At 37.5% G+C, this 10,991-nt stretch overlaps 1 protein-coding gene across 1 annotated transcript in view; it reads right to left on the bottom strand.

Moving 5' to 3' along the window:
• The window catches only part of COPB1 (COPI coat complex subunit beta 1), a 47,154-nt gene that overhangs the window by 30,431 nt on the left and 5,732 nt on the right, over positions 1-10,991 (bottom strand). The window contains exons 4-7 of the mRNA XM_017525603.2: positions 8,041-8,157; positions 5,601-5,693; positions 3,504-3,641; positions 537-656 (exon numbers count right to left, since the gene is read on the bottom strand). Coding sequence (XP_017381092.2) covers positions 537-656; positions 3,504-3,641; positions 5,601-5,693; positions 8,041-8,157 — 468 coding nt within the window. The remainder of the gene's footprint in view (positions 1-536; positions 657-3,503; positions 3,642-5,600; positions 5,694-8,040; positions 8,158-10,991) is intronic.

Raw genomic sequence — 10,991 nt, forward strand, 5'->3', positions numbered from 1 at the left:
TAGTCAATACAGTACAAACTGAAAAGATAAAAAAGATAATAACAATTCATTTTAGAATTTTTTTTTTTTTTTAGACAGAGTCTCACTCTATTGCCCAGGCTGGAATATAGTGGCGCAGTCTTGGTTCATTGTGACCTCTGCCCCTGGGTTCAAGTGATTCTCCTGCCTCAGCCTCCCACGTAGCTGGGATTCCAGGTGCACCCCACCACACCCAGCTGATTTTTGTATTTTTAATATAGACTGGGTTACACTATTTTAGTCAGGCTGGTCTCGAACTCCTGATCCACCGGCCTCAGCCTCCCAAAGTGCTGGGATTACAGGCATGAGCCACTGTGCCGAACCATTTTAGAATATTTTTTATGGTAAAGGTAATACCCCAAAAAGTAGTGATGACTCAATAGTTACACTTTAGCTGATCAAACTGTAAACTGCTCAGTTTTCAAGCATTTAGGTTAACCAAGATGGGCAAAGCTTGAGAATGACCTAAATTTGAAAAATATTTTATTTAATATCTCTCTGTTTCAGATAACTCTTACCTGTAGTACGCGTTCATGAGCAGGATGCTCTTTTAACTCTATCAAGCGATCCAGAACTATGAGTTTTACATTGTTGTCACTCTCCTTAATAATTAAATCAATGTAACACTGAGCAGCGGCCTATATAATAAAAGAAATACATTTTAAGAAGTTATTCATCTATCATAAGCATAAAATCTGAAAATAAGTACGCAGACGAACATGTGTGCACGCGTGCGCGTGCGCGCGCGCGCACACACACACACACACACTGTCCCATGAAGCCAAATACACTCATTAATCCCCGTACTAGGGTTTATGCATTTTGTTCTGAGGAATGAGTTCCTGTAGTCCCTTGTTATTTTTCTAACTTACAGAAGATTAGAAGCATTACAAATTAAAAGGATGAAAAAGGGCTGCTACAGGTAGAAATACTAACAGCCAAAAATTAAGGGTTGAAACTAAGGAACAAGCCAGAGAAAAGCAGGAAAAGAATACCAAGAAGTACATCTATTAAGCATATTTTAGTTTAGAGGCAAAGTCTAACTCATCTGCATTGCTGGACAGAAATAACTAGAATATAAAGATCACCCAGAGTTATTACAATATTTTAGTATTTATAATAATTATTAATAAGACTAAAAAGGTATAAAGTATTTTAGAATGATAAAATATCCATCCTGATAGGAAGAAAGAAGGAAGAAAAGGAAGGGAGGCAGAAAAGAGAAAGAACAGCCCTTCCTTGCCTAAGAATTCCAGTTAGTAAGTATTCAATGAGAGAAATAGAAAACCACCATTAGAATACCACAGTAATAATTGTTCTAAGAAAATCCACTGATGGATGCTAAAATAAATAGGAGTGAATTTGAGGAACAACAGTACATTTGCATAGTTTCAAAGTATCTCCCCACACAATGTTTACCAATTACAATAGAAGAAATCATAAAACTGGAAGATCTGGCAGATAGCACATCACCAGTAATAAGATACACAGATATCACAGGTCAGGCACGGTGGCTCATGCCTGGAATCCCAGCACTTTGGGATGCCAAGGTGGGTGGATCACGAGGTCAGGAGATTGAGACTATCCTGGATAACACAGTGAAACCCCACCTCTACTAAAAACATAAAAAATTAGCTGGGCATGGTGGCACATGCCTGTAGTCCCAGCTTCTTGGGAGGCTGAGGCAGGAGAATCGCTTGAACCCGGGAGGCGGAGGTTGCAGTGAGCCAAGATCATGCCACTGCACTCTAGCCTGAGTGACAGAGTGAGACTCTGGCTCAAAAAAATAAAAAATAAATATATATAGATATAATGTACTCCTTGAAAAGGACCCATTACTTCTGTGATATTCTTTCCAAAAATATACAATCTCAATCTGAGAAAACATCAGACAAACCCAAGATGAGGGATATTTTTACAAACTAACCAGCCAGTATTTTTCAAATGCGTCAAGGTCATGAAAAATAACAAATGACTAAGAACTATCATAGATCGGAGGAGACTATGATATGACCACTAAATGGGATCCTAGATTAGATCCTGGAACAAAAAAAGGACATCAGTGGGAAAACTGATGAAATATGAATAATGCCTGTAGTTTGGTTAACAGTATTGCTCTAATGTTAATTTTGTAGTTTTGACAATTATACAATGATTATAGAAGATGTGAATATATGAGAAAGGCTGGGTGAAGAATAAAGAACTCTGTCCTATGTTTTCAATTTTTCTGTAAGTTTAAAATTATTTCAAAATTAAAAAGAATTTCAAGTTTTGGAGGGTAAAGCAGTAACTTCTCCAATTTAAAAAATTTGGTTTTTAGAACAGCTCATTCCCTGAATAGACTAGGGGTTGCTGATACAGTCTTGATAGACTAAATTAGAGAAAGGTAATATTCTATTATTGAAAACACTCACTAGAACTTAAAATATACATGTAACATTTACCTTTCAGTTTTTACTTTTTAGAGACAGGGTCTCGCTCTTTCACCTAGGCTGGAGTAATCATAGTTTACTGCAGTCTTAACCTCCTGGGCTCAAGCTATCCTCCTGCCTCAGCCTTCAGAATAGCTGGGACTATAGGCAAACGCCATCATACCCAGCTAATTTATATTGTTTTTCATCTTGCTCTGTCACCTAGGCTGGAGTGCAGTGGCACCACCATAGCTCACTGCAACCTGAAACTCCTGGCCTCAAACGATCATCCCACCTTGGCTTCCCAAAGTACTGGGACTACAGGCATGCACCACCACACCTAGCACCAGCTAATTTTTTAAAAAATGTTCTCTACAGACAGTGTTTCTCTTTGTCACCTGGGCTGGTCTCAAACTCCTGGATTTAAGCAATCCTCCCAGCTTGGCCTTCCAAAGTGCTGGGATTTTAGGTGTCAGCCTCTGCGCCTCGCCACAAATGCAATTTTGACTCCCTAAAAACTTAACTACTAATAACCTGCTGTTGGCCAGAAGCCTTACCAATAACACAGTCGATTAAAATATATTTTGTATGTTAAATGTATTATATAATGTATTCTTACAATAAAGTAAGCTAGAAAAAAGAAAATGTTAAATCATAAGGAAATTATTTACTGCATTAAAACGAAATAGATCATCATAAAGGTCTTCATCCCCAACCTCTTTACACAGTAGGCTGAGGAGGAGGGGGAAGAAGAGGAAGAGGAGGGATTGGTCTTGCTGTCACAGGAATAGCAGGGGTGGAAAAAAAGGCCATGTGTAAGTAGACCTGTACAGTTTGAAACTGTGTTGTCAAGGGTTAACTGTACTCTCATTCTCTATCTGCATCTATATATGTGTATGAAAGCAGGAAGGAAGAAGGGAAGATTGGACAATATAAGGCATCAAATCGTTTTATAGAATTTGTAGTTGTTTTCTCTGTGCCATATAACCACACAGTGAATTGCAATGTCACTAAATCACAGGTGCTAAGACAGAAATCTATCATCTTATCTGGCCCCAAAAGGAATCACAGTACCTTGATTGCAGTTGGTGCACTAGAGAGTGTCACTAATGTCCCAGCAGCTTCATATTTTACAGCAGGGCTGGATGACTGTAATAAGTTATAGATGCAGCGAATAAAACGAGCTCTTTCTGATGGGTTAGCATGACAGACCTAGAGAAGAAAACATTAAGACCTCCACTTATTTCAGGAATGCTGGTTTTCAAATGGAATTTTTTTATGGATGTCGGCTTATGGGACGCTAGTTTTCTCAATCTCAAAGCTAAGAACAGTTGTCTTATGAGGACAGATGAAAATGTCAGCCAACATAGGATGAGATAGCATTGGTAATTTCAGAAAGAAGTTAGACGCCAACAAAAACATAGATAAGAAATGGTTTTACTAGATAGGATAGTGTGAACAAAATAATTTTTACAGCTACTCACTCATTTATTCATCTTATCATAATTTACATTTTTAATGTTTCACAAAAGGTTTTCTGATGGCTTAAAATATGTGTATGCTATACACAGTGAAAGAGAAAAAGAAAATATAAAGTAACAAAAGCAAGGACACATTAACACAGTACACTAATATGGGTACTGTCACAGGATATTAAATTTGGTTGTAAATTTTTATTCTGGATGCCAAAGAAAAACATGATGATGATATAAATCTCAATAGCTAATAAAAGCAAAATACCAGTTTTTCAAGCAAAAAAGGTAACATAGTTTCTCCAAGTACTACTACTTCTTATTTGAGATGATATTCAATACTGGAGAGAAAACTACAAATTTCTATCCCATTCTAAATGCATCCTGATACCTTTACTTGTGAAGCAAATGTCCCTTATTTCTATTTTGAAGTCAGTATTCGTATTAGATTTTCCTAAAATATAGATAGTCAAATCTCTATTACATGAACATGACTTAAAAGCTATCCCCATTTACTATAACATAGACCCTACTAAACAAGTCATTAGATAGCAGAGAACTGCTAATTTTGAGAACCTCAGTGGCATCCTAAACTACACACATGAATTAGAAAGAACTATAGGCTGGATGTGGTGGCTCATGCCTGTAATCCCAGCACTTTGGGAGGATAAGGTAGGTAGATCACGAGGTCAGGAGTTTGAGAGTAGCCTGGCCAATGTGGTGAAACCTCATCTCTACTAAAAATACAAAAATTAGCCGGACGTGGTAGTGTACACTTGTAATCCCAGCCACTCAGGAGGCTGAGGCAGGAGAATCACTTGAGCCCAGGAGGTAGAGGCTGCAGTGAGCTGAGATCACGCCACTGCACTCCAGCCTGGGCAACAGAGTGAGACTCCACAAAAAAAAAAAAAAAAAAAGAACTATATATTTATAGTCTTGGTTTCATCTTAAATTTCCCAAATCCTGGCATCTTAAGAGGAACCCCTTTCTTACAGAAGCAAAGACAGCTATAATCAGTGTGTCTACCATAGGTGTTTTGACCACAGTATTTAATAAAGCCATTCTGGACCTACATTTTGTTGGCCTCCAATGGATCAATAGCAAAGTTGAATCTTACTGTACCTTTTATCAGAACATTTACATTGTAATCAGCTCTTTCAAAGAATGTATCATACTAAAGTATTGCCAATATAGTACTTCATTTAAAAATCCAAAACTCTTAACCGGTTTTAGATTTCCTGTCAATGCCTTACAATGTCATATTAATGTATTTAGTAGAGTTTTTCCACTCTCTTTTTCAAACAGGGAACATAACAAGTATTTAAGGCCTTTTTTTGCTTGATTTGAGTAGTCTCATATATGCTCAAGAAAATCTTGAATTTTATTCTAAAGCCTAATTCATAATCTATTCAGTGACTGGGAAGTTCACAATGATTTATTTGTAGCTGTACTGGCTCAAGCCATGGATTTTTATTGAAATCTTTATGGAGGTTTAGAAAGGATACAAGCAAGTATTCTACTTGGAAAATACAATAAACCAAAAGTAAAAGAAAAAAAAAAACTTTAATAGGCTATGCTATAAAATGTTTATACTACTGAAATATATTATCCTAGCAATTATCATCCCAGAAAGAAACTAACCCTTAAACTGTCTTAAACTGCTGAGTTTATTTTACTCATCATAGATTGTCATTCTTACCTTATAAATCAGTTCAACAATAACCAACTGCAGAATATCTCCAAATGTTTGAACTTGATCAATACAAGTACTTAAGTAATCCAAAGCTCGATCCTAAAAAAATAAGAATATATTTATCATACTCCACCTCATTCAATAGAAGGACTTAATGCATCTTAAAAATATATACACATTATAACTCAATATAAAACAAATGAAGAGATTAGGGCAAAGAGAAACTAATATAGAAATAAAGAAGAAACCAAGAATAAAGTTAACATATAAAAGATATAACGTTAAATGTATTTTCTGGAAATGAGGCACAAGCCTGGGGTCTGATTTTCCAGCAGCTAAACCAAAGAGGGAAAACACTACGTGTTATGGGATTCAGGGTATCCATACAATCAAAATCAGTTGCTTAGGTGTATAGTTATTCCTATTACTGAGACCTAAAAGAAAAATCTCCTATGTGTTATCACATATCGGACACTGTGATATAGAGAACTACGATGTTGAAAACATCTCTCCAGTAAAAGTATCAATAAATCTTATTGGACTATTTCTATTTATGTCCCTCAATGGAGGTTAACAGCATAATGCCAAAAGCACTGGTTAGTAAAATCAATTACACAAGAGGACAAAACACTGTGGCTCATATAAGCAGCTTTCACAATCTTGTTTAGGAAGACAAAATGACATTATCGAACACCACTTCAAGTGCTCATTAACATGGCTACTATTAAAAAACACACACAAAATAACAAGTGCTGGAAAGGATGTGGAGAAGTTGGAACCCTTGTGCACTACCAATGGGAATGTGAAATGATACAGCTGCTATGGAAAACAGTATGGCAGTTCCTAAAAAAATTAAAAATAGAATCACTGTATATCCAGTAATTCCACTTCTGGGTATATACCCACAGGAACAGAAAACAAAGTCTCAAACATATATGTGTACATCTATGTTCACAGCAGCATTATTCACAATAGCTAAAAGGTTGAAGCAACCCAAGTGTCCACCAGTCGATGAACAAGTAAACACAATGAGGCATATATTTACAATGGGGTATTACTTAGCCTTAAAAAGGAAAGAAATTACAACACAGGCCACAACATAAATGAACCTTGAAGACATTATGCTAAGTAAAACGAGCCAGTCACAAAAGGACAAATACTGTATTATTCCACTTATATGGAATACTTAGTGTAGTCAAAATCACAGAGATAGAAAGTAAAATGGTGGTTGCCAGGGACTGAGAGGAAGTGGTAATGGGGAGTTTTTTTTTTTTTTTTTTTTGAGACCAAATCTAACTCTTGTCACTCAGGCTGGAGAACAATGGCACAATCTCAGCTCACTGCAACCTCCGCCTCCTGGGTTCAAGTGATTTCTCCTGCCTTAGCTTCCCGAGTAACTGGAATTACAGGCGCCTGTCACCAGGCTTGGCTAATTTTTGTATTTTTAGTAGAGATGGGGTTTCACCATGTTGGGCAGGCTGGTCGAGCTTCTGACCTCAGGCGATCCGCCTGCCTCGGCCTCCCAAAGTACTAGGATTGCAGGCGTGAGCCACCACGCCTGGCTATTGGGAGTTATTTTTTAATGGGTACAGAGTTTCAGTGTTGGAAGACAAAAAAATTAGGGGATGGAATGTAGTGATAGTTCTACAATATTACAAATGTACTTAAAATCACTGAACACTTAAAAATGGTTAAGATGGTAAATTTTTTTGTTATGTGTATGTTACCAAAATTTTAAATAACTGGGGGGGAATCCATTAAAGGAAGATCTGGGTGGAAAAAAGCGACAGTATCTAGATTTCAGAGGAATGGAAGGACTCCATATTTTTCAGTTTTCATGCATATCACTGCCCATATTTTGGTGATAAATATTGGCTAAAAAATTTCAAGGTTAGATGGCATCAAGATATACAGAGTAACTGCTAACCAAAAGTAGATCCATATACTTTAACCACCAGGAGACCAGGATGTAGAGTTGGCACCCACACATGAAAATTGAAGAGTCTAACAGGATACACATTTATACCGAAGGCCACCCTATTTCCACAGGCAAGGCTAAGGGTGTACCTATGCAAAGCTACTGTTTTTCTCTACTAAACAATTTTAGATCTATACCAACATAAGAAAGAACAGGTAACCAAAGCCCCAAGATAGAGGACCACAGCACACGGTCATAATAATTTTAATTTTTAAAAACTGTAAGGTGGTTGTTCTAAAATGCCTCTTCAATGTTTAATTGAAAAAAAGAATGCATACACATGCATTCTTTTAGAGAAAGGTTAAGAAAAAAATGTATTTTTATATAAGTCCAAAAATCTAAAAATATCAAACTATACAAACCACATGAACTATAAACAAAATTACTGACTAAAATCATGATTAAGCCTATGTAATACTTTTCTCACTTAAATACAGTTATAAAAGTATTTTTTAAAAAGTACTTCACCTGGTCTGCATGAATTAGCATCATAAATGCATTCCTTTTGCAACTTGCATCCTTCTCGTTCACCAGAAAATCATGTATCAGTTCAGGAGCATCAGGTATAAGATGTTCAAAATTTCTTTAAATAAAACAGGTAACATCCGTATTTAATAAAAACCTACTTTACTATTATAGTAACTCTCTGGACAATACCAAAGTTAAATTTAATCAAACTTTGATGTTCAAAATTTCTTTAAATAAAACAGGTAACATCTGTATTTAATAAAAACCTACTTTACTATTATAGTAACTCTCTGGACAATACCAAAGTTAAATTTAATCAAACTTTACAACATAAATGAGTCTTATGCTTTTTAAGACTTTTTTTTTGGCGGGAGTGCAGTGGAGTGACATTGGCTTACTGCAATCTCGACCTCCCAGATCAAGGGATTCTCCTGCCTCAGTCTCCTGAGTAGCTGGGACTACAGGCATGCACCACCACGGCTAGCTAATTTTTGTGTTTTTTTAGTAAAGACGGGGTTTTGCCATATTGGCCAGGCGGCTAGTCTCATACTCCTGACCTCAAGTGATCCATCTGCTTCAGCCTCCCAAAGTGCTGGGATTACAGACAGCAGCCACCACACCCAGTCTGCTTTTTCAAACTTTAAATCAATTAGAATTGGGGGAAGGGAACACAAAGTTACACCTACACCTATTAAGTTATCAAATTATATGTTTTCTAATTCAATACAGAAAAAGCTGATTTATTCAACATGCCATCTGTTAACTAGTATCTCTAATAACTGTTGTACATACATTTTTTTTTTTTTTTTTTTTTTTCAGAATCTCACTCTGTTGCCCAGGCTGGAATGCAGTGGCATAATCTCAGCTCACTGCAATTTCCAACTCCTGGGTTCAAGGGATTCTCCTGCTTTAGCCTCCCAAGTAGCTAGGATTACAGGGGCCTACCACCACGGCTGGCTAATTTTTGTATTTTTAGTAGAGATGGGCTTTTACCATATAGGCCAGGCTGGTCTCAAACTCCTGACCTTGTGATCCGCCTGCCTTGGCCTCCCAAAGTGCTGGGATTACAGGTGTGAGCCACTGCACCTGGCCATTGTACATACATTTTGAGCATATCAATATATTAAGAATTACATTAAGAGGAAAAAAATAGTCCCTTGAATTTTATTAGTTGTGCTCGATATTTACTTACAGACTCACCTCTTCTTTTGGAAATTTAGAAATATTAGTATACAGAAGAGTGAACACTAGCTTAATGAAATCCATCACCTTGCTTCAACAATTATTAATTCACAGCTAGTTTTGTTTCATCTATATCATTGTCAAATTTCCCTCTTTTCATATTATTTTGAAGTAAATCACAGGCAGTATATCTTTTCTTCTGTAAATATACTGGTAGGTTTCTCTAAAATCAAGGACTCTTTTCTTGTTAAACTAATTAATTATTCCTCATCTTATCTCATGAAATAATTTCTTAATATGACATAGACAGTGTCCAAATTTCCAACTGTCTTATAAATGTCCTCATTTCTGTATGTGCACTATGTTCCCATACAGACTACACAAATTCTAAAATTTGTGTAGTCTGTATGGGAACATTAAAGGAACTAATCTACATTATCAACCAGAATACCACTTGCCTTAACAGACAAAATCTAATAGTAAAATAACTATAAAATTATATCTTTTTTTTTTTTTGAGACAGAATTTCACTCTTACTGCCCAGACTAGAGAGAAATGATGCAATCTTGGCTTACTGCAATCTCCCCCTCCTGGGTTCAAGCAATTCTTGTCCCTCACCTTCCTGGGTAGCTGGGATTACCAGCATGTGCCTCCATGCCTGGCTAATTTTTTGTAGTTCTTTTTTAGTAGAGATGGGGTTTCACTATGTTGGCTAGGCTGGTCTCAATCTCCTGACCGTGTTATTCGCCTGCCTCGGCCTCTCCAATTAGGAGTGAGCCACTGTGCCTGGCCTAAAATTATACCTTAACCAACAAATCTACTGAAGTACAAAGATGCTTATAAAAATTACATTGTAGAGCAGGCACGGTGGCTCACGCCTATAATACTAGCACTTTGGGAGGCCGAGGCGGGCAGATTGCCTGAACTCAGGAGTCTGAGACCAGCCTGGGCAACATAGTGAAACCCTGTACTAAAATACAAAAAAAAAAAAAAAATTAGCCAGGCATGGCGGCATCCTCCTATAGACCCAGCTTTTCTGGAGGCTGAGGCAGGAGAATTGCTTGAACCCAGGAGGTGGAGGTGGCAGTAAGCTCAGATTGCACCACAACACTCTAGTCTGGGCAATGGAGTGAGACTTCGTCTCCTCCCACCCCCCCCCCAAAAAATGACATTGTAGTTCTTAATGGATTGATACCTGTGACTATAAAAACTAAGCATTCTAGCTTCATCTAACTGGTTCCTTAAGTTGGTTTAAAAACTCAAAATCTCAGCCAGGTATAGTGGCCCATGTCTATAATCTCAGCACTTTAGGAGGCTGTGGTGAGTGGATCACTTGAGGTCAGGAGTTCGAGACCAGCCTGGCCAACATGGTGAAACCCCGTCTCTAAAAAAAAACAAAATTTGGCTGGGCATGGTGGTGGGTACCTGTAATCCCAGCTACTTGGGAGGCTGAGGCAGAAGAATCACCTAAATCTGGGAGATGGAAGTTCCTGTGAGCTGAGATCACGCCACTGCATTCCAGTCTGAACAACAAGAGTGAAACTCCGTCTCAAAACAAAACAAATAAAAATCCAAAATCTTCACCTAAGAATTGGAATCAGAACTGTAGCCCTTCTCATTTAAAAAGCTCCCCTCCTCGCCGGGCGCGGTGGCTCAAGCCTGTAATCTCAGCATTTTGGGAGGCCGAGGAGGGTGGATCACGAGGTCAAGAGATCGAGACCATCCAGGTCAACACGGTGAAACCCCGTCTCTACTAAAAATACAAAAAA

Source organism: Cebus imitator, unplaced genomic scaffold (genome assembly GCF_001604975.1).
Source record: "Cebus imitator isolate Cc_AM_T3 unplaced genomic scaffold, Cebus_imitator-1.0 Scaffold39, whole genome shotgun sequence".
NCBI lineage: Eukaryota > Metazoa > Chordata > Mammalia > Primates > Cebidae > Cebus > Cebus imitator.